General features: G+C 46.0%; 1 protein-coding gene across 1 annotated transcript in view; it reads left to right on the top strand.

The window, feature by feature from the left end:
- Positions 1-13,617, top strand: part of LOC142574764 (meso-2,3-butanediol dehydrogenase-like) — a 50,575-nt gene that overhangs the window by 21,841 nt on the left and 15,117 nt on the right. The window contains exons 5-7 of the mRNA XM_075683782.1: positions 305-345; positions 7,330-7,399; positions 9,102-9,138. Coding sequence (XP_075539897.1) covers positions 305-345; positions 7,330-7,399; positions 9,102-9,138 — 148 coding nt within the window. The remainder of the gene's footprint in view (positions 1-304; positions 346-7,329; positions 7,400-9,101; positions 9,139-13,617) is intronic.

Here is a 13,617-nt window from a genome sequence, read left to right as displayed (position 1 = left end):
TCCAAAACGCGAAACTTTACATTATAGCACTAGATGTATACTACCGTTACCTCAGTATATCTATATATTTTTTTTTCTGGTAATGGATACAGTAATATATGCTCTGCATGATTGGAATTACAGTCCTTTCACGGGCGCCACCAACGCTAAAGGCGGCACAGCCCTCTAACATTTGGCTGGAGTATTGTTTCTGGCTGTGGGCGGCCCAAACGAACACGCAAAGCAGTGATATACGGCGCCCAAGTCTGGCATTGTCCTCTGAGTTGTTAGTGATTCATGCTTTTATATTTTTTCAACGTTTCAGGCACCGTCGTGAACATTTCTACCGTGGGAGCGTTCACTGCAGTGAGTAAAATATCAAACATCATCGTAGCTATGTGTAAACTTATGTGCCCTCGCATCCGTCGTACCACGCCACCACAGCTTTAGCCAACACTGCCCGCGGACACAGTCCACTGTCTCTGAAGCAAATGACAGTCCAAAGAGGTAATGTAGGGTGTACGGCGCGATCATTTTGTTTTGTGCTGCTCTATATCTTTTTGAATTCTGTAGTGACTACATTTATCTTTAAGTATTATAGGACTACTACTTACACACATCATTTAGCCTTGACTTCCAGACGACGCAGGAAAGCTGCGTCAATGAGACATTCAGAACCCAAGCTCTTTGAGTTTTTAATTGATGTAAAATATCAGTTTCTCATTTAATGTATTCTGGAATTTCTCATTTAATGTCTTCAAGCAAAGGACATTTGGAGGTACTCTCATTAACTAAATAGACACCCGAAATCACATTTTCTATTCTGAAGGCTTTCCATTCCGAGTGTACAAAGAAGCTCATTTACCTCATTTACGGCGACAGCAGCCTTTTCCTAAAGAGAAGATCATCTTATTCTGTGTTTCTTAATTTTGTTTGCTGCCTACTTCTTTCTCAAATAACTACGTCCGCACAATACGTCGGTCTGGATGAGACTCCAGTGATCAGGTTGGTCTTTTTTTGGCGGGAAGGGGTGTGGTTGAATAAAAACTTCCCATTTAAGGTATCAATGAAACTAATACTTACTGTAACCTTTGGAAGTTAACTAGAATTTGGGACAGTGCAAAAAGAATAGTGTGGAATATTCTTACCTTTTCTTCAGTGTGATATAGGCGGCCTCCTTTCTGCAAGACACAGTAAAACGTGTTAAAAAATCGACTACGTGCATGAGAGACTATCATTCTCAGAATTTCCCTTTTCTATGTAGGCTATATTTGTTTGGTTAAAACGTAGAGCTTTATAAGACTTTATTCGCAAACATTTGTCCTAATGCTTATGCTGTACTTCTTTTTCCTCGCGGTCGGTAAACATTTTTACAACTTAAGTATATTTCAAAGGGATACACATGGTACACCTTGTTTACCTTTAATTGTTTGTTTTATGTAAGCACTCACGTGTCTTTGTTTCCATCTTGCAGCAGGACAACGTAGAAGCACTTACATGCTTCCCTGTGGCGAAGTATTTCTGATAACCTTCAAACTTCGTATTCTGAGACAAATTTTTGTATGACATATTTGTGCAAATCAATCGTTAAGCCGCGTGTCACGAGGTGGTTGCGCTTTTAAAGGATGCATCCCTTTAAGGCACAATGACCCGTAATTATTGTCGCACTTGGGACACTCAAATAGTCTCCTAGGACAAAACTTGAACAACTGATGTCACGAGCGAAATGACGCATTGTCGTCTACAATGTTTTAAAGATTTCGCTTTCTCCCTACATTTGCAGTGTTGCTGTTTAAACACCGAGACGCTGTGTAAACTAAGTGGCATCGTCGTTGGGACTTCGCTGTTGGCATTGACGTTGCAGATGTGTTCGACGTTGTTTTCAACCAATTTTGTTTTCGGTGCATTCTCTATTGTGGGTATACTTAAGGTTCGAGGATTATCATCATTCTAATAGACGCCTGTTCATGCCGCTGAACGCTGGTTTCACGAGCATGACAACGAAAATCAGCTCGCAGACACACCGCTATCTTGTAAAGAACAATTTTTACGCGATGCTCATAATTTTCTCCTGGCCTAGTGAAGTATTGCCCGTTATAGACTTTAATATACATGCACACGTACCACTGCTCTCGGAGTCTGTGGGAAGCGCAATACATTGCCTCAATTGTCCTGCTCCGCTGTTGGGCAATAGCTCTGTGGTTAACGCGCTCGTCGCCCTATTGCATACAGCCTTACTAGTATGGCTTCCCATTCTTAGAGCCAGTGGTGGACATGCTTTATTTTTCTTCTCGCTGTGACACTGACGATGCTGCAGATGACGAGGCTGCCTGACTACGGCGGAAAACTTCACTGTCAGTCGTCGTGACAATAACAGTCGTCGTAAATGCAACAAAATGGGCGGATTGACATTCCTCGGGGCTGATGTCAATAAATTTGACGTCTTGCGTAACTGTAAGGTAGGCCCTAAACCTAACGTTCTCAATACATCGAAATAATTTTCCTCCTCAGTAAAAATCAAGCATCTAGCAGTGGTAAGGACAGGGGCAAATCCAATTTCGAGTTCCTTACTGCTGTCGCAGTAAGAAAAAAATCGCAATTACTTCACATAACACACAAATTAGATGGGTAGACAGGCACAATTGCTACCACTAGGCCCATGAAATAATAGATGAAGCATTGCTATGAATGTCTTTAAAAGAGGTGCAAAAGCATACCAGCATTCTCTTACTGTTGCGCAAATTAAACTGATTGTGAAACCGACTTCCAACATGTAAATTATTTTGCACGCTCTCCATAGCATCATTATAGTTAGAATGCCTAGATATAGGCAGAGTGCGAGTCTTCGACCTATTGCAACAGTGGACAATGTGAAATATGTTATTACAAAAATCATTTACGTAAAACTTAAAGAAGAGAGGCGCCAGTATAGAGCCCTGAGGTATGCCAATATTAGGAAGAAGATAATGGCTACCAATTTGCCCGAGCACAGCAGTTTGTGATCGACCACATAAGCAAATAACAAGAAATATAAAAGAATCCTTTAATCCGTAACAATATAGTTTGTTTCGTAGTATGACGTAACTAACCCTGTGAATGCTACACGGAGAACCCATTTTCGAGTTCTTAACTCCTGTCGAAGTAAAATGTTGACATGTGTACTTGTTTATCGCTATAGGGTGACCACGTTTCACCGCTTAACAAATGTTATCGCGCAGCGCAGGACGCGCCTGCATGTATAGGAAGTTTCTGAAATGTTATCGATGGCCCCATCCGCTGTCTGTCACCGAACCTTGTGTAATCTGATTGCATGTATGCGCGACGCGAATGGTGTAGAACTTTGTGGAAGAGACGCGGGTCTCAGCGATTAGTCTGGAACATTCGACGACTGATGTATAAAAGCCAACGCGCTTGATCCGCTGATCAGATTTTGACGATCGCCCAACTGTGTTCGCCGCTGTCGCCGTTCTTTAAGTGTGGCCTGTTTTTGCGGGCACAGGTTTGACCAATAAAAGTTAGCTTCGTTTTCCACAGTACTGCTACTGTGTTCTCTATACGTCTCTACCACTTGACAATATTTAGACGGATAGCCTATAGTGGCTAGTATGCGGTCCACTGAGATATACGACAACTTCTTGTTCAGCGGCTAAAACAACATTGTCTTGTGTTGTCACTGGGCAGCGCATAGGAGGCGAAGAAGGAAAAAGCCTACGTTCTGTCTTCGATGGCCCCACGCGCCATCGCCAGGTGACAACGCTATTAGAGAGCGTAGCCTTCACCATCCAACTTGGTGAAGATTGGTGAACGGGCTGGCTAACGACGTAGTTTGTCGATCAAGTGCCCGTTACCAGCCAGAATACCAGAGCTGTGCGTGTGGACAGTACAGTTCAGCTTGCAAGTTGATAACTATAAGGCCTGATGCCTAACTATTACGCCTCTCAGAATACCAGAGTGCCAAATTCTTTCCCCAGTGGTTTGTTCCAAGATTTAGAGGACTCTGAAGTGCGCATTGCTTAGCTGGTCGATTTATTCTGAACAATTTTAACCACTAAAACTCTTGGCCCATTTAGCGCAAAACCTTCAAAAATAAAAAACCAAGGAAGCACTGACTGAACTAATTATTCAGCTTACGATGACGCCCAGTGTATAAAAATATGCACTACGCAGCACACTTATATTTAAAAGCGTATCGCAATACTGCCACTGGGCTCTCGATAAATCATGTCTCCAAAGCAAAGCGGGCAACTGACGAGTCGCTGACAGATAGCGTACCTCGCTTTTAAATATGAAAAGCCTCTAATAATTTGCCAGGCCGCTGCGTACCTACTTCTACCCAGTATAATTATCCCTTCTAGCAGCGGCCACCGTGATGTGTAGTGCAGTGCCACGGCAAATTCGCTCCATCTTTAACTTTTACAGACAGGTGATGTCTGTTTCAGCCCATTGTTGGGGATGGTTGAGCGGCCTATTGGGGCCGTGGCAAGGGATTGGATTTTTATATATGCACGAGCTGATATCCCAGAATTCTTCGCAGTATATTCTAGACGTCACCATCACCTTGCATACTGGCCACGCCCTCAGAAGTACTCACCGCAGGCATTGAAGTTATCGCTGCTACACGAGTATGACTGCAAAGACGAGTATGACTTTCCATGACTGCAAAGTCAGCCATATCCATTCATTTCCCAGAGTCCGTTCTTCCCTGGGGGTGAATTCCGGACACATTCCGGCATTTTTCTTCTAGGCGTCACGTAGCCGACACGCCTACAAAATGGCGCTGATGGCCCCGATTCGCTCTTATAACGCTATGTAAATTTGATGTCTCGCCTAAGAAACCGTAAAGCAAGCCATGAACCTAAGGTTCTCGATACATAAAAACAGCTTTCCTCCTCAGTAAAAATAAAGCAGCTAGCTCACCTCGTTGGATTATCCCGCCGAAAACGCCTCTCGCTTCCGTCGTTTGCTGTGTACAAGCCATCGTCTGCTTCATTAGCCAGGATGCGTGTCTCCGAGAGATAGAACGAGTCGTCGTATATTGGCGCCAACGCGCTTGTTCTGTACCTTGAGACACCATACGCGATAAACCTTGTGATTATTAGCGCCCGTCCTAGGCCGCGTTATCACTACCTCATCACACGCAATGGTTCAGCCCGATTCGGCTGACTGATAAGCGGTCGAATATCACCGATGGCGTTGCGCGTGCCCTAACTAACCGCTTGCGCGACGAAAGCGCAAGCGCTGCCCTCTCCCGTTCACTTCACTGCTTACTCTTAATACTATACTGAATACAGGTGCTGCACAGCAGTGCTGAGTAGTGCACACTTCTCGTTGCTTCTTCTTGGTTTTATTGTTTCTTTCTTTAGATTTTTATGGTACTCCACTGTATATGTACGTGTTATTTCTCTGAATAACTTAGCACGAAGTTAGCGCTTATCTATGTCCAATTCCCTGTCGTCTGTGCCAATGCGGGCTTCAACTCTAATCGAGGACGCCTATTGAAAGACGAGGCAGGTGCTCTTTGTGAACACTTTAGGTATAGGTCTAGCTCTGAGCACTATTCACAGACATTCCTTAAATACGAAGAACTTGAAGAACGCAACACACTAGACCGCAAATGCATAGGAATTAAATGAGCCATATACCCGTTCTTTCAACATTGCTGAGCTTAGAGCAACCTTGAACGCCTACAAAAGCTCTGCGACAGGAGCTGTCAAGAACATGGATGTCATGATCAAGAACATGCGCGAGAACCCCCAAATTAGCGATTAATCAACTTCACTAACTCTACGAGGCGCCAACAGGGCAGCACCTTTGACCATGAGATAACGCCGTTTCTCTGCGCCATACCTACGCCCTCCGAATTCATGACATCCTCTATTCTCGCCCGCATGAGACAATTTGCGCATCAATTTGTCCTCAGAGGGCATGGTGGGCCTGACCGAAACATGTCACTTAGCCAATTATTAAGCTTTGCAGTCGGATATTCCTTTTGATGGCCCTGAACTTTGCGGAATTCTCTGCGTTAATGCAGATTTAGTGCCCCCGTGTACAGTATACTTAATGTAAATACTCCACATAATGTAGGCATGGACTTCCACTTAGCTCTTTAGATTCAGCCATCACAAGCCGTTGTAGCAAATGCATGTCATGCTCTACGTTATGGGGAGGGCCCTTGTGGCGGCGCTGGTACTGGCTAAATCTCGTAGTGTGGAAGATTATGATGAAGGCGAGGTAGTTCAACAAACCAGCGACCGGGACAGATGGCACGTCGAGACCGCTTCGTCGCTTCTAATAAATGTGGTTGTGGTTGTGTGAAACGAAGTCCTACACACAAGCAAATTAATTATGCCATAACTTACATGCATCAACGAGCGACGAGTTCCGTGCAAAATAAAAACGTGTCGTTTTCTTAAGCCGTACTCGACAGTGATTTATCATACACACCACATTTGTGATACACGAAGAAACGGTAGATAGGATGTACCTTTATATTACGCGTGAAAAATTGTGGCATGTACTTGTACATTCAACGCTACAGCTATGCAATTCACCATTCATAGGCTTTTTATTTCATAGCACGCGCATGCTAGGTAACACCAGTAAGACGATCAACAGCATGCTCCATGGTTTACAAGCTCAAGTTGTGCGGAGCTGCCTCCTCATTTCTAAGTGCATCTCCACAGCAACGGCCTCTGCGTCACTCTTAAATGCATTTTCTCGGCAGCTATTATCGCCATAGCCCGTAGCCATGCTATTCCACCGTAGGTCGTCTTCGCCTTTCTTAGGAAGCACATCCGACATGTCGTGCGGATAGCCCTCGCCTTTTGCTTGCTTACTACAAGTGTACCAATATTTAAAACGTTCAGATAAAGACTAATTTTGATGCTAAAGCATCAACTGGCCCATTGAGCGAAATAACCGGTTTCTGTAGCTGCAAAACGGCACCTATGTTTGCATTGGGTGGCCACGTCCGGATTGCACCTCGACAGATGAGAGCCCGCGGAACGGTGTTACGTGAGGGGAGAGGGCATCCTCAATGAAATTAGCAAGTCACATGGGTTTCTGCCTACACTGCATATTGCGAAGCGCACACAAAAGCTGCGTGGCAGCTGATAGCAAATGCATTATCCTCAGCACTTTGATTGCACCTGCAGTTAAGCATGACACCAACAACTGCTACTGTTAGTACTACTGCTATATGTACGACTGTGCTGTACGCTAGCATTGGGTATTACTTCAGCTATTATTTCTGCTTACCTGACAATCGAAACTAGGATTACTTCAGCAACTACAACTAATAGACATCATCTTCACTTTGAACAATCGACCTCTCTGCCACTTCTACGACAGGTTCAAGTCGGCCTGCCTTACGCTGTCTCCAAAGCAGCCCTGGACCACCTGACACGATGCGCCGCACTTGGTGAGGGCGCTGTAAATGCTGTGACAAACTCATCAGATAGCGTCTAATGTGTCAGAGGCAAAATGCAGCGAGCCAGCGGTGAACAAAGAGTGTCCGTGAGGGTGATATCGCTGTGCACCGTCTCATAATGTATTTGCAGTGCAGCCATAGCTAAAGGCCACTTCAAGCAATCAGAGGAGCCAACATGCAGATAGAGTGAGTCTATGGCGTGACCGCACTCACATGTCATGCTAGGGCATAATGTTCAGTGAGCAAGCTACGCACATGTATGCCTCAACAATATAGCTAGCGGCTCATGAACTATCTCTAAGCGCATCCTGCTACCGCACACACGTCTCTCCTTCCCGATGGTAGCGAAAGCTTGTTGTGGCCGTCTGTGCGCCGAGGGCTGTTGGCAGTACGAAAACTATCTGCAATTTGCGATAACTTGAGTAAAACTTTCTTTTTTCTGTTTTCATCATTAACACGACAATGTGAAACTTTGTCTGACGCACCAGCCATTCAAATGGCATTGAAGTATACAGATTCCTTATGCCATTTTACAACTTCACTTTGTGTAAGTGAATGTGTATATAGCAACTGATGAGGCAGTTGCGGCGTCAAAGGCTTCTTGCTATAGAGCTTTTGTCAGCCATTTTTGATGTCCCGCTGGGTATTATCTGACTCCAAGGCCAAAACTTGCGTAACTGATGTCACGAGCTAAATGATGCAGTCGCACCTAGCAGATATTTTTGTTGGCCATTTGGCTGCTTTTCCTGACCGCAGGTTTGCGGTGGCTTGTCGCATCTGTAGCGCCGATACAAAGATGCCGATATACAGATTGCGTGCTCGCAAGCTAACAATTTGCAGGGTGCGTTGCAGCACCGATTACCAAAAGTTAACATAGAGGCCCAGCTAGCCTTAGTGAAGTTCTTCAACGAAAAAACAAATGATCTACTAAACACGCTAAACGATGCAGTATTAAGACCTACGGTGCTCGGTCACAACAGGCCTCCCAAGAACAAAGAGCGTAAGTCTAATCATTGTATCTTGAACCGTGTCTTAGCCATTTTTTTTTCGTTGAGAAGCCTGGCTAAGGATAGCTGGGACACGTGGTATAAGTATCAAAATTTTGATGCAAACTTAGCAGGGCTCTCGTACTTGCGAGTTCTACATATGACATTTGCAAAGGTCGAATAAATGTTTTGGGACATATTATCAAACTACCAGGGCTATGCGCAAATAGACAATCGGCGATAATTCAAAGGCAGAATAGCTAGCTCCGTTGCAGCCATTCCTTCTCAAGTTCAGGAACCACTCTATTCTTTTTTTTTTACCGATGAAGCAACCGGTGTATCCACGTCACGCTTTGCTTCAGACGGTGCACGTTTGGTGCATCACGTGACAGTAGGCGTTTCGTGACGGTACACACGTTTGCACAACGCGCATGCTGCAGGCCTTGAGCAGAAAGTGCTGAGCGGGCTTTTGCCCGATAACCGGTTAGCGGTGAACTGGGCGTAGCTAAGTTTCACGAATTTTCAGAGCGAATGGAATTGAGCTTAGGGTTGTTCGTTGCGAATCCTCAGCCTTGATTAGAAGTCTCCCATAAGAGATGGCTCAAGCCAGAGGGCCTAAACCTACAAACATCATCACATTGTAGTCAGTGTTGTAGTTTGCTCAGGCAACTCATTGGAATGTTCTTTTTTCCTTTATTTCATTTCAGAGAATGCACCTTATGGCGTACGTGTGAACTCTATCAGGTAAGAGCGCTGTGCAGTTTGCCTCTAGATTTTGCGGATTCAAGCGTCTGGTATTTCCAGGTTTTGCTGCAGCCGAGGAACACAACTATTATAATATTGTTGAGCCTCTCATCGACTGTGGTAATTTATGTAATGCGAAAAATGTGAGAGGTAGCTGGTTATCGTGAATTCTTTGCGCTTCTGCAACGCTTTACCAAAGGGCACGTACGTTTGTGTAGGGCCAGCTCCTGCGGGAGATACACGAGTGCGTGTGACGACAGCCGCAGGTCGACGACGACGGTTCCACCATATCACGTTGACAGAATGACTAATATTTTTCTACTCCGCCGAAGAAAAAAAATTATGGTGCAGTTCCGCACAGGATGCAACCTCAACATCATGTGACGTTTACGTTTATACAGTACATCTTTCATGAGCGAGCCCGATGTTTATGCGCCAGATCTAGTGGATGTACAGTGTGAGACGTCGAGGCAGCCAAGTTAAGGGATATTTGTGATGCACGTGGAGGGAGGATCGATGATGAGAGACATATATAGTCATACCAGCAACATTTAAACTTTAACTTCCACCTTAAATTCCATCTGAATAAATTTAAGTTACTGTCAGAAACTAAAGTTCTTGACATTATATTCGATGAGTACTTACTCTGGAATTCTTGAATTAAGCGTATTCCTCGCAATCTTACTAGAAGAGTTGTGATTCTGTGCAAATATCAGTATGTATGACATGATAGACAGAAGCTTTTAGTGTACAACTCACTTTATTCCGCCCGAGTAAATTACTTCTCGTGAGTGTGGGTTACGGCGCGGCACATAAATATAGATAGGATTCTCAGATTATAAAACAAGCTCTCCTTCAAATTGCGAACGCTCTCTCGAATTCACCGTCACTATCTCCATTTATTACATACTTTTTAAGCAGTTCTGCATGTGAATAATTGCTCCGTTCAAGATTAGTTTAAAATATAATACGTCGTTCATATATATTACGCCGTGTGCGCCAACTGTTCCACCTGGTTCACCGCGCCGGCACCCAGCGTCGGAGCGTGAACAAACTCGACTCCAGTACTCAATGCCAGCGCACTTAGGGAAAAACGCGTACAACACGCGCAATAAAACTTCTCCGTAGTGCCTAGGCACAGTCAGATATTCAAGGAACGAAAACCTCCAGATTTTCTCTCTCGCACCCGCTCTTACTCGCGCCTGCGTAGAAACGGGCGCCTCGGGAAATTCCACACCTCGCTGTACTTATCAACAATCGTAAAAATGCGGCGGGGACTCTATATGCCGCAATAAAGGGCTAAGAAATACTGGAATACGTTGAGCAACAGCACGAAAAACAGGTATCACAATTGACATCTCCGTTATTAACAATCTTCATGGTGTTTTGTACGCGTTCAACGTCACCACCCAAAGAAACTGTCCTAACGCCCTGTCGCAATGGACTTACAAATAATTCATTCATTTTCTACTATTTACATCCCCCGACGTCCTTTTTCTCTTTTTTTTTTGCCTTTCTGGATCCTTACAGCATAATTTGCAAGCCATCCATTATTTTCTTCTGCAGATAATTTGAATGTGACACCAATTTTATGCAGTCGCCGATAGTAAACAGTGATGAGAATACAACGTCGTTTAGCAGATGTTGTCCGACCAAATTCCCGGAAAGGAAAAGATATTAAGCCATCAGAATTGTGGAATATGGCACGAAACAATCAGTGTAAGATCACGACAGAAAACAGCATTACAGCATACCGCTGTATTGCGGTAACGGGATTGATTCTTTGTCAGCAGTTTCTTAACTTTTTCACACTGCCTAACCCTTAGCCCTCGTCGACTGCATTATTGTTTTCTTAGCACCCATTCCGTTCCGCCAACAAAGTACCGCATTACATGACTTACCTGCTAAACCTCTTTAGCTTGATGCTAATAAGAACAGCAGTGCACCGTTTTGGCATCTAACTCTTTTATTAGGCGGAGTTACGATGCAAACTGCTGTCAAAAATAAACTACATGTAAGCATGCAGGCTAGTTAAATGCAGATATTGCTACAGCGACAAATGAAACGCATTGTCCTCAAGGCATTTCTCGCAGTGTTCAGGTTGCTCACTTCCGTACTTCACATCACGAAATACACGTTCGCAGTGCACGTCAAAAGTACGATACACGGGAGGCCTCCACTGCAGGTGCAGGAGCGGAGCACTTCGAACACCGGGGAATGGCTTCGTATTAGGGTGACGTCTAACGGCGTCGCCATCTGTCGGAAGCGCCTCCCTTGCGTAGTATTAGGGATCACGCGGTGCGCTCCTAATAGGTTTCTTTCACGGCGCTCAATAAAAACACCACGCGGCAGCCCTCCTGGACATTTAGGTAGGTACTCTCAAAACGAGGGAAGTTTTTGACTGTCGATACAATAACCTTGGGCAAACTAAAAGCACAGAATCGTTTACAGACGCTATCTCTTTACCGAATACATACAGTGAACGCCACTGCGCGTGATCGCCGCGATGGAATCTTCCAAGCCGGCTTCTTGCGTGAAAGGTAGGCAAACGCTGAGAGTAAACTATGTGAAATATGTTCTGGTAGTGGGCTGTCAGTATAACCAAATGGGGCATAACAGAATGAAGCCTCAAAGCAGCGATCGCACGGGTTCGCAGCGACCGACTGCGCGTCTGCATGCATGTCCGCGCACTATGTTTTGCTTTCGCTGTGAGCGCGTTTTCGCACCGTGCCGTGAGCTTTAGGGGGCAGAACATGAGCATTTGACAGTACACTAGCAACCATTGTTGCGTGGACGCTATCAGAACTGTTCAAAAATAATTTCGTTATAGAGACTCCGACGCCTACGGCGAGTGTGATGTGCCGTCGCGACGATTCAATCTTTTTTTTTTTCAATATTATTTCCTAAGTTGCGTCACACTCTATGTTTATCGGTCCTCTCAGGCTGCGATGTTGCTCTGCTTCTTTTTCGGAATCCAGTTCATTAATTCATAACACAAACATGACCATGTGCCATGGATGGATGGATGCAAAACTTTAATGAAGGTCCTGAGGTACGCGACTCAGCGCGCTGCGGGCCGCTCCCACGTTGGGACAGTGAGGCCATACCCGACCGCCGCACCGTGGGCCCTCTGGACAGCCCATAGTTGCGCCCCGGCATCGGGGCTCTTGATAGCGGAGAGCCACTTGTCCTCATGAATTTGTTCTGTGCCTCGTAACGAGGGGCAACGCCAGAGCATATGGTCTAGGCTAGCGATGTCATTGCAGTGCCTGCAAGAATCAGTGGCATAGGTGTCGGGATAAAGCTTGTGGAATAAAGCTGGGCTGGGATACGAGTCTGTTTGCAACAATCTGAGGGTCAATGCCTGCGCTCTATTTAACTTCTTGTGTGGAAGGGGAAAGTCTCTCCTGCCGAGATAAAAGTGCTGCGCAATTTCATTGTATGTGGTCGGTTGATCTCTGTTCTCCACCACTGCGGGCCGGCGTTGGAGTTCTCCATGGTCGCGGAAAGCGAGACCTCGCGCCTTGGAGTGGGCCAGCTCGTTGAGGTTTGTGGGGCCTCCCACGATCGATCCCATGTGAGCGGGGAACCACGTGAGGGTGTGGGTAGCGATGCTTTTGCCGTCGAGGATGCGACAGGCTTCCTTACACACAACGCCAACGCTGAAGGCACGGATGGCGGCCCTGGAGTCGCTGAAGATATGGGCATGTTTGTCGTCCAGGAGGGCCAAGGCAATGGCCACTTGCTCGGCCGCACACGACGACGTGCTTCGTACCGATGCGGCGTTAACGGTCGAACCCCTGTGGTTGATCGACACTACCGAGAAATTGTTGCTGTTGCCATACTGGGCCGCGTCAACGAAGCAGCTGCCGCCAGGGAGTTCTGTCGCGCGGCGTAGGAGCGCCACCGCCCTGGCCTTCCTTCTTTCTACGTTGCGCTGGGGATGCATATTGCGCGGGGCGGGCGATATGAGGATGCTATCTTTCTGCTCTTTCTGAAGGCCCTGATAGGCGTCTTCGCCAGTGGCCGGGGGGACGCCCATCTCTGTTAGGAGTCGTCTGCCTGCCCTGGTGCCGGAGAGCCTGAGAATCTGTGCCCTTTCTTGTGCTTCTGCAATTTCTTCCAGGGTATTATGAATACCCAACTGCAGGAGTCGGTCGGTGCGTGTGTAGTTTGGTAGTCTGAGCGCGCTCTTGATGCTCCTCCTTCTCATGGCATTTAGCTTGTCTCGCTCGGCCCTCTTCCAGACGTGCATGGCCGCTACGTACGTGAAATGGCATAACAAGAAAGCGTGGACTAGCCTTATCAGATTCTCTTCGCTCAGGCCTCTCCTTCTGTTAGCCACCCGTCTGATTAGACCGATGACGCTATGCGTCTTCTTTGCTAGTTTGTGAATGGTGATGCTATTCGTGCCCGCCCCTTCGAGTGTCATTCCCAAGATTCGAATGGACGCGATTTTGGGAATGGGATCTCCGCACT

The sequence above is a fragment of the Dermacentor variabilis genome, chromosome 3 (assembly GCF_050947875.1).
Source record: "Dermacentor variabilis isolate Ectoservices chromosome 3, ASM5094787v1, whole genome shotgun sequence".
In the NCBI taxonomy this organism is placed as follows: Eukaryota; Metazoa; Arthropoda; class Arachnida; order Ixodida; family Ixodidae; genus Dermacentor; species Dermacentor variabilis.
This window is presented reverse-complemented; position numbering and strand designations above follow the sequence as displayed.